Source organism: Passer domesticus, chromosome Z, assembly GCF_036417665.1.
Source record: "Passer domesticus isolate bPasDom1 chromosome Z, bPasDom1.hap1, whole genome shotgun sequence".
In the NCBI taxonomy this organism is placed as follows: Eukaryota; Metazoa; Chordata; class Aves; order Passeriformes; family Passeridae; genus Passer; species Passer domesticus.
The window spans coordinates 1,401,214-1,417,925 of record NC_087512.1 but is presented as its reverse complement, the minus strand read 5'-3'; the positions used below and the strand labels follow the sequence as shown (position 1 = coordinate 1,417,925).

Here is a 16,712-nt window from a genome sequence, read left to right as displayed (position 1 = left end):
AGGTGGGTAAGACAGCAATAGAAAAGCGCCACAAAACAGAAAAAAAGACCCTCTTGACAATATTAGGCATGTCTAAAACCAGTAATTACAAAAAAGGTTGATTTAACCTGTTCCTGTTCATACAGAAGGTTACAGTGTGCACACAGCAAAGTTTTTGTGATGGTTCAGTACTAAACAGCAGTAGTGCATGATACAAAATATCAGGTCCCAGACTGACAGTTGACAAGGGGTTATGGCACAAGATTCCCAAACTCCTGTGAGCAGGAATAAGCTGCTTTACAGCCATCATCTTACACCAGGGCTGAAGATAAATAATGGAAAATGCTTTTATGTCTTATGATACATTAAAAGATAGCAGCATGGTTAAAGAAGTAATTCTTTGTGACACCACTCAGCACACGAGCTATATTCATTCTTTCAGTGGTGTTAAATATTTTGAAAATTAAAGGGAATATCTTAACAAAGAAATGTGAAACCTATCAGAAAAATCATACTATTGAGCTTTGAAGCGGTTTTCAGTATAAAGGAGATAAGTTCTTCTAAGATTAGAAAATAAAAGAAAGTGGTTTTGTTTTCCTCTTACCTACCAATCCTTCAAAACTAGTCACTGCCAGTGAAAGTATCATTTATTCTATTAACCTGGGCCTGAAAAACCTCCATTAACAAATTTCAAGAACTGCTCTCTTGAGCTGAATAAAACAGAAACTGTAAGGAGATGAGAAACAGCCTTCTGAGAGCTGACAGCAAACAAACCAAATAAATGGGGTAACTTTTAGATTAAATCTCTTTTCACTACTTTCCATCTTATTTTTGAAATACATTTGGTCGCAAAGACACTGCATCAGTTCTGATAAACATGGATGTTGCTGACCACTGTGCTGCTAAATGTTCTGGAAGTACAGAGCAGCTGCAGCCTGAATGGCAAAAAACCAAACCTTTAACTGAGATGTGGAAAACACAAAACTCACAGAAGATAATTGTAGAGGTCTATGTACACAGGCACTTGTTTCAAAATGAACTATGAGCAACATAGTATTTTCTCAAATTTTGCGGCAAATGCTCTTGATGGAAATTTGTAAAAACTGCATTATCAAACTAAATAAAATTTCCTGAAATATTTATGAAGTCTTGTCTATTTTGGGACCTAAGTTAATTTTGTGTAGCCTGGTTCATAAAGCTCAGCAGTGACAGACAGGGAGAAGATGAGAGATTACTGCTGAAAGACAGTGAAGCACCTGGGTATGTTGTACATCCATCCCAGAGTCCCTCAACTCTTCCTCACCAAAATCCTCTTTGTGATTATAACTGGTTAGCTATAATTTACCCTAAGTTTTCAAACAAACTTTAATTAACTTACCACACGTTAAGATGGCTAATTTATTGCAGAAAAATAATTTTATGTATCAGAAAAATTCCACAAAGCTTTTTCCCATGGGAATGTAACATGACTCTTCCTATTGACTCAATTTATCAAAATCTAGAAGATTAGTGTTGGAATGGGAAAACTTGTCAGTATTTGTTCAGATAACTTTTTTTCGCTGCATTGAATAAGCATCTTATTTCTTTGTGAGTGCCACAAATTATCTGCTGGTGAGTAGATGAAAGACCTGCCTTTGGGAACTGCAACATCCATTTTCTCCTCAGTTTATCTGGGGAGAACAGATATACTTCAGATAATGAGTCCTATTGAAGTGAATAAAGCAAATTGAACCTGCAATGTTACAATACATCTTATTTTCTCTAGAACAGGACGGCTGTTTTTTGTCATTAGCCAACATTATCTTTGAGGTCAAGGATTTGGGTTAACACACACACAAATGCTGGAGTGGAACAGGCTCTGTACACACCGTGCCAGCTTGATAGCAACACAAAAATGCATTGGAACACAGTGTCTTTGGAGAATATGTTGTTCAGTAGTGGGCCACAGCTCACCCAGCTTGGGCTCCAGCCTGAATATGAACAAGAGCAGCTCTGGAAGAGCTCCACCACATTCCAGTAATATATCTGAAGGGCAAATGGTGAATTTGAAAAAAAAAAAAAAAAAAAAAAAAGGTATCTTACGTGTTTCAACTTTGTTTCAGGGAAGTGAAGGCAATCAGACATCTCCCAAAAGTGCTGGGGATAACAAATACAGGAGGATTAAATAATGGCAATGTATTAGAGGCTTGTCTCCCCAGAGCCTTCTCTTCCCCAGGCTAAAAACCCCTAGTTCTCTGACTCTAACTCAGTGATTGTTAAGAATTGCTACTTTTTGTCCAAACTCTGGGTTATTGTTTCTATAATTAACCAATTCTGTGGAAGAATTCCTATTTATAAAGGCTGACTTAGCATATGAAATATGCAATGTATTCCACTAACTCACTCAGTTCCTAATCAACAAAGAAATGAGAAAATTATGAGAAATAGATGATTACATGAAAGGGAATTAAAAGTTTATCTTTTAAATTACACCTGTGAAATACATTAGGGTGTCTACACAATTCAATAAAAATGAGTAACAGGCTCTTCTAAATTTCTGTTTCTTCTAAACACATTCTCTAAATTTTCTGAGAGGTTTTTCAGGAAGGTATTTCACAGAGAACAAGAATCCACTCCTGTCAATGGGGATAAACAAAATGTAAATTCTCCCTTCTACATTTCTTTAATGCTGCTTTCGGGCCAGGTGATGAGGAAATCAGTTTTCAGTAAGTGGCTTATTTTGCTCCATCTGATAGTTCATATGAGCAGCAGAGAGGAGCCTACCCTTTTTCAAAATCCACTTTTGGTTTTGCATTTCTGTCTATATTAATAATTTTTTCTTATCCAAACCTTTTTCTTATTCACTTCATACCAAGACTGCCTTTTAATATGGTTGACTCATTCCCTTTAAAATACTCTCCTTGCCTTCATCCCATCATTCAGTCTCCTGGCCACCCACGTTGCCAATCAGCAGCAGTTGTGTAACATTATAGGTAATATTAACAGCAGCCACCAGTGGGAGAATTGCCCTCAGCATGACACTGAAATGCTGTTCCGGGAGCACAAGACCACTCCAAGAAGATAAATTGTAAACTGATGAGATTAATTTGTTTCAGGAACATGGACACAACTTGTAACAAATTTCGGCTCTGCAGAGGTAGAAAATGGTCCTGTTTTAACATTTTATAGAAGTATAGAACTGTTTAGGCTGGAGAAGCCCTCCAAGATTGAGTCCAACCATTCCCCCAGCACTGCCAAGTCCATCACTGACCCCTGTCCCCAAATGCCACATCCATGTGGCTTTTAAGTCTCTCCAAGAATGGGGACTCACCACTGCACTGAGCAGCTGTGCCAGGGCTGGACAACCCTTTCCATGAAGAATTTTTCCCCAATATCCATCCTGAGCCTGCCCTGGCCCAGCCTGAGGCCGTTCCCTCTCCTCCTGTCCCTGTTCCCTGGAGCACAGCCCGACCCCCCCGGCTGTCCCCTCCTGGCAGGAGCTGTGCAGAGCCACAAGGTCCCCCCTGAGCCTCCTTTGCTCCAGGCTCAGCCCCTTCCCAGCTCCCTCAGCCTCTCCTGGGGCTCCAGCCCCTTCCCAGCCCCGTTCTCTGCCCTGGACACACCCTATGTCCCTGTTGTCCTGAGGGGCCCAGAACTGGACACAGCATTTGAGGTGTGGATGTTTCAGTTCAGACAGATTTGAGCAGCACCTCCACAGGTCAATAACTTCTTCCATTATTTTATCCAATGTGAAGCACACCATCTGTTTCTTAGAGCATGCTCCTCAAAATCACTGGGTCTTGATTCACCCTAATTTCTATTATTTTCTTTGTCTTTCCAGTGCCAAATCACAGATATCTGCAACAAAGGAGTCTAAATATCTATGTTTGTTTACTTTTTAAATAACTTCTTAGTACCCTTTGATAGAAATGGATGGCTTTTTTTTAAACAACAACTAAAAACATACAAAAACCTCACTTGTTAGTCTGTAAATGTCCCTGTAAAATATGAAGAGGACAAATTGGAAATGGAAGGTACAACATGTTCCGCCAATATCTCCCAGAGAAAAAGCAGCACACAGAAATTCCAATTCCAATTAGATATTTAGTACCAAACAGCCTAAAAGGTTTGGTACATACTTTCTTCCTCATCCATTTCCTCTACTTTATATGGCTGCATATTTAAAAAAACAATTACTGGGATGTTTATAACATATGGTCACATACTTATGGTTTTTAAGCATTACATTTTTCAATCAAAACCGTGCGTTAGGAACACCAGAAAATTGTTTTAATGCATTGTTGAAATAGATTGCTGTTATAAAAATAAATCCTACTCTTTGGAGAGCTACTGCATTAGGTTGTTCTGTTTGTCTGTGCACGTCTGACCAAGATGAACCATCCAGGTGAATAATTGGTTTCTGAGAAACCCTGAACAACCCACTCATGTGAAAGAGGCATCAGGAAAAGCATCTAATGACCAAATCAGCAAAGAAGGGTGCTTTGGGGATCAGTACTGCTCCTTTTTTCATCCAAACACTTCAATACTTGCCATTAGTGTGAATAAAACAAATGTTGGTTTACATGGTAGTAATAAACAGTTTTATAGAGAGGCTTATGAGGGCTTTATCTTAATAATGTATCACATTTTCTATCTACAGCTACACCTAAGACCCTTCTAAAATACCAATGTTACCAGGCTTCCAGTTCTCTCAAATGCAACCCAATTAGCTGTGCAAGAGAAAAATCAGCATACAAAGTTCTCCTGTTTAACTTATGGAGGTGCAAAGGAACCCCAAGATCTCATTCTTTTATAAGACAAGCTCTTACAACTTCTTCTGTTTAATTATCTTCTCTTTCAAGGACACTCATTTAAGCAGTCTTCTCAAAAAAACATGGGTTTTGAGTACAGAATTTGAGCAAATGTCATAATTTATACCCTTTACTGCAAAATAATGACAATGTCCTAAAGCTCTAGAACTACTAAAGAAGAAAAAGTTAAAAATTATGATGTTCATCTTTGGTTTACTTCAAATGTTTCTAACAAGCAAAACAAGGGGTTTGGAAATTACTTCAGCAGGTGTTTGCACTGCTAATGTCAGAAGTTCTTTTACTTATTTGTTCTCCTTTCTCATAAACCTGAAGAATGAAAGATTTTCGACCAGATGATCATAAGATGCTACCGCCACAGTAAATGTTCTTTCAAATCAAATGAATTTTCATCCCTATTTGACAAAATAATGAGAACTGAAATTAATGAGAAGTGAAATAAGGCTTAACACCATCTATGTAACACAAACACAAGACACCAATGACACTTTTGTGGAAGTCCTGGGTAATGAAAGACCAACACCCTTTTGAAGAACATCATCTTGATGTCCTTCAATGTGTTTCTCTAAAAATCTTTCAATCACAAGCAATGTATTTGAAAAGACACAGTAATGCAAAAGCCAGCTGCAAATAACTATTAGTACTTCATAGTAATATACAGAAGTTTAAACAGATTGAACTTTACCAACAGCTTTTTTCACCAGGTTTTAGGATAGTTCTTCTGTTTAAGGATAATTTATGCATTTTCTTATGAAAGTTTCAATTCATTTAAAGGAAAGAACTGATTAAGAATTCAGACAGAACTTCAGAATTCAGCTATTACTCAATAGAAAAGCTTGCTTTAGATTTGGGTTAGGTTGGTTATTTCAGTCTATTCTGAAATAGCTATTTTTTGGTGATATAAAAATAGGGGGATTAGGTAGGAGTAATATTCTATAAAATATAATTCATCTGGAGGAGGGTATGACTAATATTTAGAAAAAGTATTTTTTTCTAAAAATACTCAGTACTGGAGACAGGCAATCCCAAGAATAACCTGATATTGAAAATGTTACTTCATCAGCCATCAAGTCAGAGTAATCAAAAAGAAGGTATTATACTGCAAAATAAGGTGACTCTCCTATTAAGTGCAACTTGAACAGCTAGAATCCACATACTATAGAAAACCAACCCAGCACTACATTGCTTTACCATATGCTTTCATTAAACAACACCTTAATAAAAATTCTCTTGTATAATCACATTTTAAGTTTATTCCTCTAGACAACATAAGAAACTAAAAATTCACACACAAAAATGACGTTTTTTAGACCATTAATGATGCATGGCTAAGGCATTAAAAATCTTACTGGTTTTCTTGATGACATTTTGAAATGTAAGAAAATAGAGAAAAAAACCAAAACACATAAGAGATCTAGGCAGTGCTTTGGGTGGTAAGTAGGTGGTTGCTGAATTTTAAAGAAAGATTATGAAAAAACAAAACAAAACAAAACAAAACTACATTATTTTTTTCCTCGCTCCAGTATTTGACAAATATGGACATATCTCAGTCAGCAGCCTTGATTTAATTTGGCAAAAGTTTCCCATTCTGCCAGCGTATCCAGTTCTACATATTTTGTGAGTTCTTAGCAGTTACCACTGAGCAGTATTTACAGACTACCAGCTGAACAACATTAATTGCATCACACTAACTCTATTACGGCTGACCAGTTTATTTGGAAGTAGGTTTAATTTCATTTCTGCATAATTTCTGGAGTCATCAGATGATTGCAGAGAAGACTTCCCATTTCTTCGTGATAGCACACGTTTATAGGAGAACACTTCTACGTGATGGCAGAGCTCTGCATTAAACTGCTCTTTAGATAATTAAAAAAATAAGATCGAGCTGCAGGATACCTAATGTAATATTAGATATGCAAGCACAGAACATATTATAGAACCTGATGAACCTAGAGTTCTTTTCCACTCAAATGGCTCTATGATTCATAGAATCATATAATCCTAGAATGATCTGGGCTGGAAATGCTTACAGATCAACTCCTTCTAACCCCAAAACAACACAACATTTATTTAAAGGCCAAATTGCTCATATCATTAGCGAATAAAATACTTGTTTGCTAAATGTATACATAAAAATTAACTTCTTTGCATGTAACTGAATCTAGAACGTTAATAAATTTTAGATATGTTCCATTCTGTTTAAAAGACAACAAGTACTGAAGTTCATGGACCTGATTTTACCTACTCTTTAGTAATTGCAAGTTTCTAAGATAAATATGGAGCTTTTAATTATAACAGACAATTTCTTCTCAGGAAGTAAATGACGCAGGGGAACCTTTTTACATCTATTGATGTACGGGGGGGAGACTGGGCTGATTCTCTCTTGGGGGAACTCAAACGAAGGACTATTTATGAAGTACTTGGAGGTTTGAATAGAATCAAATGTAATAACAAGATATAAGCTCCCACCCCCCCAAATTTCTTTTTTGTTGAAACCACTTTTGTAATACTGCTTTTTAATAACCCCCATAATGGCCGAATTAGAGGGACCCCAACTGAAGTCATTCATCCCACATAAAACAAACATTGCTTTTTCTTCTTAGCTTTGTTTTACAAGCTACATTACTTCCAGATGACGCTCGAGGGGCCTAGGAGTTTCAAGAGTTAGATGGTTAAACAGACAGCTGCTTTCTATTTACCATATAAATCAGGGAAAAATCAAAGAAGAATCTAAATATTGGAATTCATTTAGCCCATTATGGAGCACAAACTGAGGGGGAAAAGAAAATAATACAGAAATCTCGTCATCCAGATGCAAAGTTTAATTCTCGTTATCAAGATGAGAGAAAAACTCATCAACATTTGCAGAATTTCAGCCCTCCATGAAAGCCAGCTTTGCACAGTGGGTAAATTTACTGGATTGGGAAGGAGTCATGAAAAGTCAGCTCTGATTGGGAACTCACCAGTACCACCAGGCTTTGCTACTGCAGAATTTATATATATATAACTACACATTAAAACATATATTTTTATACATATACATGCACACACAAAGCTCACTACATTTGCATTTTTTACATTTTTACATTTGAGTTGCCAAATGCTTTTATTTCTATGCTAAATAACCCAAAACCCAACAGATTTTGGATAGAGGATTAAAGGATGGCTCTCCACATATTGATTAATGTATCTATTAATATGAAGTTTGATATTACACTACAAGGTTTCTATACCAAATTTCATCCACCACTGACATGCTGTTTAAATGACAATGCTATGTACTAAATGATTGAATATATTGCCACTAAGTGGGATTGTTTTAGAATTTTTCCTAACACATTTAACCTTCATCTGGCTAGAACAATTTTTTTTTAAACCCAAAATTCAGAAGGTAAGACAAAAGTGATGATGTCTGCCAAACTACTTGAATCTAATACTATACCTATATTGGATTTTCAATGTCCTCAATTTTTTGCACTAAGGAAACTGGTTTTTTCTCACATCAGCAAGAAAATGACATGAACTTGCCAAAAATCAAAATTTACTCTCTTCTTCTTCACAGAAAGAGTTAAGGAGAATCTCTCATTACCAGCAGTATTTTAACAAGCAGGAGAAGCACTCAAAAATCATAAAAAATACTATGAAATCCTTGAAAAGAAATATTTGGTGTAGATGGTGGAACCAACAACACATCTGACATGCTACTTCCCCAGAGACATTAGCATGTCTCTATGCTGTTAAGTACCTCTGATTTGATAAATTACATTAGGCTGTAATCAAATTACCAAGAAAATTGTTGATATGTTTACTTAAGTAATATGTCTTGATTTGAACTATAAGAAGCAAAATTCTCAATTAATTTATTATCAGTTTTCTTGTTTGCTAAAAACATTAGAAAACATGCTATCATTGACTGCAAGAAAGTAAGAAAGATAAACTTAAGTGGACTCTTCCCATTTCCAGTTGGATCATATGTAATATTTCACAACAGGTCAATGCTGCTACAAAAACAATGAACAATATTATGGCTTATGAAACAAATAAATTACTTAGTGCAGAATTAGTCTAACAGAGGATTGTATCTTTGAGGCAATAATGACAAGAGTTGGTTGTCTCTGTCCCTCTGCCATCTCCATCCTACTCCTGAATCCAGCACACTGACAAGTTTACCAGGAAAGGACGGGGACACTGGTCCAGCCTCCATAAATGCAACAACTTGCTCTTTTCTTTTTTTAACACCAGAAAAACCCCAGCAAGAACAGTATCAAGGCCAGTGGGGTCAGTTCCTTACTCCAGTTCCCAGCTCTGCTGTTACACCACAACCTGATGGCAGACTGCAGCAGATAATTCACAAAAAGAACATTAATAAACGTGGTAAAGGTAGAACTCAGTATGTTCCTACCACCATCAGTGAGTATAAGCTTAGGGACTGTGTACTGGGTCAAAAACTTACTAGAATATAGAGTACTACAGTTCAAACACACAGAATTTAAGAACAGCATCTTAAACAGCACCTAGAATACTTTTATGTGGTTTAACCCTTGGATTCGGGTTTCATGCAAATTCCCATCTGGATTACAGAGCACAGTAAGAAAATGAATGAAAAAATAGTGAGAAAGGCATTTTTAAAATATATATTTGGTCTGAACAGAACCTGCCAAGACAACTGTTTATTAGGCAAACTTCCACCTCTCAATGAGCAAACCTGTGCAGAGCAGCAGGCAATATTGGAATCACCCTTTTCCTTAGCTCCACGGTGGGGTACAGAGGCAGGAGGTGCTTCAGGACTTCTGACATTTCAGTCCCCTCCACTCCTACACTCCTCCTTGTTCTTACACACAACATAAACACAGGCTTTCAGAAGCAGAGTATGCTGAAGTGATGAAATCTGGCCTCAACTTTTTTTAGTCAACTGCCCATGTTTCAGACTGAGCTGTAACATGAGAAATTCGGAGAGGAAAAAGAAAGGACCAGAAAGCCATACCTTAACAGTTTACCTTATTGATTCAAAATACAGGCCATGAACTTAACTTACTCTTCCCCTACACCAATCTTCCCAAGTGTTCTCTTTCCCCCTTCTATCCCTTCATCATAGCAACAGTAAAAAGAAAAAAATATCAGTGGAGTATCTAAGCCTCTTGGCTGTACTCCAGGGAGCTTTCCCAGCTCCATCAGCTGCATTGTTCAGCTGTCTCTGTGCGTAAGGGGACAACTTCATACAGAAAGCCTTTCCCTGGGCCTTTCCTTAACTGCAGTATTGTTTACATCCAGCAAGTTAAAAAGTTCAAAACCCATAAAGTATTTTTCAAGCATTGTGTTCTTATGCTCCCTGAAATATAGACCTTCAATGTATGTTATCCCATGCCTATGTGTGCCTATGTGTTTTGCAGATGTGTGTCATGCTGTTTCCTTATTTAACTCATTAAACGATTGTATAAAATTATCTTTTAAAGTATTTTTATATTTAATGCTAGAGTAATAGAATATCCAAAGTCTCAGGCAGGCATATTCTGGATCACGTATTAGCCCTGAAAACAAAACATTTCATTTGATACATTTTCATCCTCAAAAATCCCAAGCAAATGATAAATCAACTTTTCTTTCCTGCACACAGCACTGCAGTAAGGGTTCAAATGAGTACAGACCAAAGATACTTCAGCAGCACAAAGATATTATTCAAGTCCTCTCAAGACGTCTCCTTCTTCCACCCAAAGCAGAGATTTCCCAACAAGCCGTGCAATTAAGTACAAAATTGTTGCTACTTGTGGGCATTGGCTCAGCAAACTGAAGGGAACTGTAAGTATCCATGTATCCAGAACATACTAATTTACCCCATGACTCCAGTACTCCCTCAGAGGCTCACTGGGAATTGTTTTCAATCATTTTTAGGCATTTTAAGATTCTGTGGATGCTAAAGCCCACTTTTTAAAAATGCCGTTTTCAATGGTGTGATTTAAATATTTTGAATTACAAATGGCTTGAAAAGCATGAGTTGACAGTAAGTCTCTTCCCTCTGCATAGCTGTGGTTTTGTTCTGCCATTTCTAAGTGTAATTCTTGTTTTTCAGAGATGTTTCAGACATTACATCATTCATACAGGTTCCTGTATTTTGATGTTGGTGGTTGCTCAGCTGCCACACTCTGAGAATTCTTTGCAGATTTAGGGATGTATGACTTGAATTTCGAAGCACCCATTACAACATTCATTTTGATACTCACATAATCAGGAAGTGGAGAGTCGTTTGAACCCAGGGAACCTCTCAAGGACTGCGTGGCTTGCTCCAGCACTTTGTTGTGTTTTTTAGACAACAGAGAAAATAAACTGGGGGAAAAAGAAATTAAAATAACTTCACGAGAGTGTCCTGAAATAGTTAAGACTGTTCAGAGAAGAAAGAAATCTTATTATATACACAAAATTTTCAGAATGCAATGCATAATAGTTGTATTATTTATTTGTTTATTTAATATCTGGGTAAGTAACAGCAGAGTTTGTATCAGAAACATTCTATATAATAGATGCTCTGAAGAACACTTTCTGTTCATTATTAAATTCTTAAAAGTCACACTGTCACAGAAGGAATGGCATACATGCAATTTTAGTTCATTAATAGTTTGTGTTCACTAGAATGCAATTTTTAAGTGCAGCATCTCATGCAATACATTGTAATATATACTTAAGTATCTCATATACTATCCATTTTAATAACCTACTGCTTAGACAGGAGAAATCTGAGTATATGACAAAAGCTTTGTGTATTTCCAGGACAAGTTATTACATTTTACTAGTACATATTATTTTCTAATTTATTTTAGCCTAAGTCAACAAAAAAAGGATTACCTTGGCTTTATAATCTGTTAAATCAGAGGGCCACATACACACAGAGAAATAAACATATTTTTCTTGCATTCTGGAAAAAAGCAGGGCAATGACACTCACAGAGGATGGTGTAACCTGATTTACAAGGAGAATGGTGGAAGCAGCAGCACTGGGCAAAGACCACCAGCTAATGCTCAGCAGTAGCAAGGAGTCAGACACTCCTCTAAAGCCCTGGATAGCTCAAACATGGCTATCGATTAACAGATTAACCCAACCCCATATCGGAAGAGCTTCTAAGACCATTGAGTGAAACCATTTCCCCAGCACTGACCCATGTCCCCAAGTGCCACATCCACTTTTCAACAGTGGCTTTTAAATCCCTCCAGGGATGGGGACTGCACCAGTGCTCTGGGCAGCCTGTGAAAGAACAATCCTTTCCATGGAGAATTTTTCCCTAACATCCATTCTAAACCTACTCTGGTGCAACCTGAGGCTATTTGCTCTTGTGAGGTGTCAGAAGTTTTTAGGCTTTCTGCATTTAAAAACATTCAGGTGGACTTCTTTACTTCTTTTTGGAGCATTACAGGACTCCTATCAGGTTTTCCTGGGATGACTATGTGTGTTTTAGAGGGTGGAATGGCCAGCTTGTCACCAGCTCTTGTCACCCCATTGCTTGCCAAGAGCCTCGGGAAAAGGCTTTTCCAACACTCCTCACAGCCACGAGGAATTAGTTACACTAACTCACAGCTATTAGTCAATACCATCAGAACATTCCATGTTAAAAGGGAAGAAGCAACACAGAAATTAAGATACAGGGGTAGCTTTATGCCTTTTTCCCCCTCACAAATTCTGTTATTGCATCCACAGACTGAAACTTTTGTTCAGATCAATAACTGGACCTGCAAACTGGTCCTTGGTAGGAAACAGTAGCACTACTTCTGCAACCATGTGTATCTTTGAAGACTCAGATTTCAGAGATACTGTCATCAGCACCATCTAGTGCTGTGGAGACAAAATAATCAGTTAAAACCAAGCTGGAGATGCTTATGGTGGGGTGCAGCAAAATCAGGTTAAATCTGGTGTCTGCACCAGAAGATAGAGATAATTTCACAAAGAGGAAGAATCTGGAATAAAGCAGATTTCCAACTAGTAGATTCTTCTCCAAAATACATAAAGCATTTTGGCTTTAAAGGAAATTTAAATATAAACAAGGAAAAGAGTCAAGATTTTGGAAAGTGCATGTGTTCAAGGCATGTGCACAGGAAAATGAACTTACAGTGGTACTCTGCATGGAACCAGAATAGCAAAAAGTAAATTTATTTATTCCAATTGAAATGTAGAGAATTGGGAAAAAAGCAGAAAGGAAAATAATGGACAAATTATTTATTTATATACTCCTTAAGGGTTTTTTAAATAATTAAGTGTACTACAAGTAGAGTTTATGGCATGAGCAAGATCTTCGTGGCTGATTTCTAGTTAAAAAGCAGCAGTGCAGAGGCTTTTGTTGTCTTTCCCCTTGCAAAGTTCTGCTTTCCAACCACAAACTCGTGTCCTTCATACCATGCTGGGACAATTCTTTGTGGGACCACTGCCCATAACACAGATATCCAGGTTAGAAAAACTCAACACAATTGTCTCCTCCATCCATTGGTAATCGTTCTCCAAAGGCCATCCTTTAAGTAAGCACAAGGGCAGGGATACATGGCAGGATTTTTCATACTAAATTTTTCATAATGAAAATGCCTGGAAATGCAAACTCAAACAGCTCCACAACAACACTGCAGCTAAATACAGGGGAAAAAAAAATCAAGACCAGATATTGTGATTAACAAATGGATTTGGAGCTTCCTAGGAAATATTATTGTCCCCTAACTGGTACAAAACTTCAATTCCAAGTCATTCACTTATTATTATGCCTCTAGCTCTGAAAACCACCTTCATAAATACCAGGACTAATTTTTTCAGTGTCAGCACAGAGTTAGTTACAACTTTTGAAAGTCATTTGTATGAAGTTTAGCTCATAAATACCTTTCATCACCAACAAATGCTGCATTCTAAAAGAGTTGCTTGATTTTGCAGCAGCCATATCTCCAGTGTATGTAAGGTTTTAGGCTTGATTTTGATTTTCAAGGCATGAATAATGCAATTTTAAAAAAGCAAAAATCCTTTACAACAAGGTTGTTCCCATCTTCACAACACGGTAGAAGGTCCAGAAGTGGAAGCTGCGACTGTCTCCCAAATTTCCCTCACGTGTCTTCATCACACATCTATTTTTGCCCAACTAAAAGCCAAGTTGAGATCAAACAGAAAAATACATGTACTATGTGGTCACTGAAGGCAGCGTGCAGAGGCTGACAAGAATATGGATTTATCTACTGGAATATTTGTCTTCTTTCATCCACTCTTCTCCATCAACTGTCAGGCAGGCTACGGAGCTTGACAGCCCATCAGTCTCACCCATTATGGACTTTCCATAATAATAAAGAGCTATGTCCAGAACAATGAAATCATCTTGGTACCCCTCATCTCAACTCATCTCGCCCTCACAGAAGTACATCCAGGCCAATGTATAGCGAGCAAAACAGCAAGTTGAAATAAGAGCAACATGAGGTAACAGCTGGCATCTGTTAGGAAGATTAGGAGTCATCAGCTGGCATTATCAGCAGAAATTCCTGGCTGTGAGGGTGGTGAGTCCCTGACACGGGGTGCCCAGAGATGCTGTGTGCAGCTGGGAGTCTCCAGGTCCCTGGCAGCATCCAAGGCCTGGCTGGACAGAGCTTGGGGCAGCCTGGTCCAGTGGAAGGTGCCCCTGACCACAGACAGTGTGATTTTTAAGGTCTTTGCAACCCACACCGTTCTGGGATAATGTGATCTGTTACAGATCATCACATCACACCAGCGATGAGCTCAGCCAGCAAGGAAGACTAAAGGCTGAACAACAATCTCAAGGTCCTGTGCTTGTTTGTTTTTTAAGGAATTAAAAACAACACTGATTTCTTACTTCCCTTCACACAGCAGTTTTTAATTTAACTCAGGGCTGAACTTCAATGAGTAAAAAAAATTAATACAGACTAAATAGTAATGGTTGCTTATACCAGTGAATTGATTATGTGCTATTTGCACACACAGTAAAATGGAAACCAGTAATACACGAACTTAACACTTTCAAAAAGTCAACTCTACAAAGCCTGTAGATCCCTAAAGAAAAAAAAAAAGGCAATTAGAAGACTCATTTAACAAGTGCCTCAAAAAGTTTAATTTACATCGGTTTGAAACAGCTCATAAAGTACGCTTTTCCCATTGAAAAAAACAATGTACAAAATTCTGCTTTTGTAACTAAAAAATTGGAAAAAAAAAATGTGGGAATTAAAATTAGAAGTTGAAAGGAAATCTGAAGTTAGAATTTGCCAAAACCTGATGGTGTAATGCAAAGAAAGAGATGGAAGCCTAAAAAAGGGGCATGGACAGAAACAAACTGATGACATTAGCAGAGGAAAGTCAGATTGTGTTATACGACAGCAGGAAGGGGTAAGGATTGGATTTCTCACAATTCAAATCTCTACTGAATTTCTAAAGGTGAATTTTCATTTATCTGAGTATCTAGAAATATTCTATATCTGCCGAGTAAAGAACTACTTGAGGACCAAAGCGCCTCTCCACAGAATTTATCTGGAGTTTGGAAATCCAGATGTTCTGAATTTTTTCTGCTCACTCTCCTAGTTCAGAAGTGCTGCAAACAAACTGAACAGCATCCAAACACAAACCACTATCTGGTAATGGAAAAATCAGTTCCATGGATCAAAAAATTTGAGAATGAATGTTCTCAAACAATTCAGCAATACTCTTTGTTGCTTTTCCTCACTCTTCCTACATACATGCCAAATGTTACTATTGTTCTCTATTTCAAAGACTCAACTATAAAGCCCTAAACATCAAAATCTTGCTACACTAAAAATACTCATTTTAAACAAAAGGATTTTACAATGTGACAATCTTATTAGAAAAAAGTTCTAAAAATATTTTATTTTCAAAACCTGACATCTAAAAGTTAAAACCATACCTTGATTTCTGTATATGTAAGGAACACTTGGGCTTTACCTATTTTTTAAAAGGATTACAGCAAAACAAAGTGTGTGCTGTGGCACAAGAACTCTAGACATGGATACATCCCAGCACAGATATCTCCAAGCAGACAACCTGAAATGCCCATCTGGTTGAATAAAGGCCTGTGAAGGGTCATACCAGACATGAGAACAAAATAAATGCACTGTGCTTCTCCACTTGAAATACAATAAATGCATTGTCCCACAGACCTGTATGGGGGACAGGTTGTAAGCAAGTGCCTGTCTGTGGGCAATGGAGAAGTGCTCTGTGAGCACTTAAGGAACCCAGCACTGGGAGAAATCCATTTAGCACAAATAAATGCAGAGAAAAATCCCTAAGTCTCCTGTGCTCATGTCTACTAAAGAGCCCTTGAGGCATTCTGCATTCAAATTATCCAAGCTACAATGGCACATAAATAGAAATAAAGAGAGACAATAGCCATGGAGAACTCCAAGGCCTTTGCAGGGCCATTTACTCCATAGAGGGGCACTGCTCTTATTTATTTGAGACCAACTCTAAAGCCTGGGAGACATTTAGGATCCCAGGAAACAGAACCTAAACAATTAAAATATTAAATAACAGAATAAAAAGAAAGTAAGAATGCACTTCATATCTTTCTTTCTAATCTTGTAAAGTGAAACATTACTAAATTCTGCTGAATAAAGATTTGCTATATTTACTGTTAGATCCATCTAACATCTTACATCTTGTGGAGATGATGTAAAATCGAGAGACTCACAGTGTGCAGACCACACAAACATCGTGGATGTAAATAACAAGGTTTGTATGGGCCACACTGAAGGACAAAGAGGGTTGAAGGGATCATGAATGAAAAGAACTCCCAGACAGTACAACATTCACATGAGAAGTGTATCGCCATGTTCTGATTTTGCTGGACAGTGATCAGACCTTTTTCTGCTTTTCTTATCTTGTGCCTTATTAAAAATATAAGCTTGTGGCCCCTTGGAAACAGCTGTGTGCCACAGCTGGCAGCTATTTCAGGGC

At 37.5% G+C, this 16,712-nt stretch overlaps 1 protein-coding gene across 9 annotated transcripts in view; it reads right to left on the bottom strand.

Annotated features, from left to right (window-relative positions):
* The window catches only part of DYM (dymeclin), a 209,079-nt gene that overhangs the window by 54,474 nt on the left and 137,893 nt on the right, over nt 1-16,712 (bottom strand). For 6 of the 9 annotated variants that reach the window (XM_064405419.1, XM_064405420.1, XM_064405418.1 and 3 more), the window contains 2 exons: nt 11,006-11,108; nt 2,062-2,115 (listed from right to left, as the gene is read on the bottom strand). In XM_064405419.1, coding sequence (XP_064261489.1) covers nt 2,062-2,115; nt 11,006-11,108 — 157 coding nt within the window. The remainder of the gene's footprint in view (nt 1-2,061; nt 2,116-11,005; nt 11,109-16,712) is intronic. The other 3 variants (XM_064405424.1, XM_064405421.1, XM_064405426.1) reach the window with 1 other exon arrangement.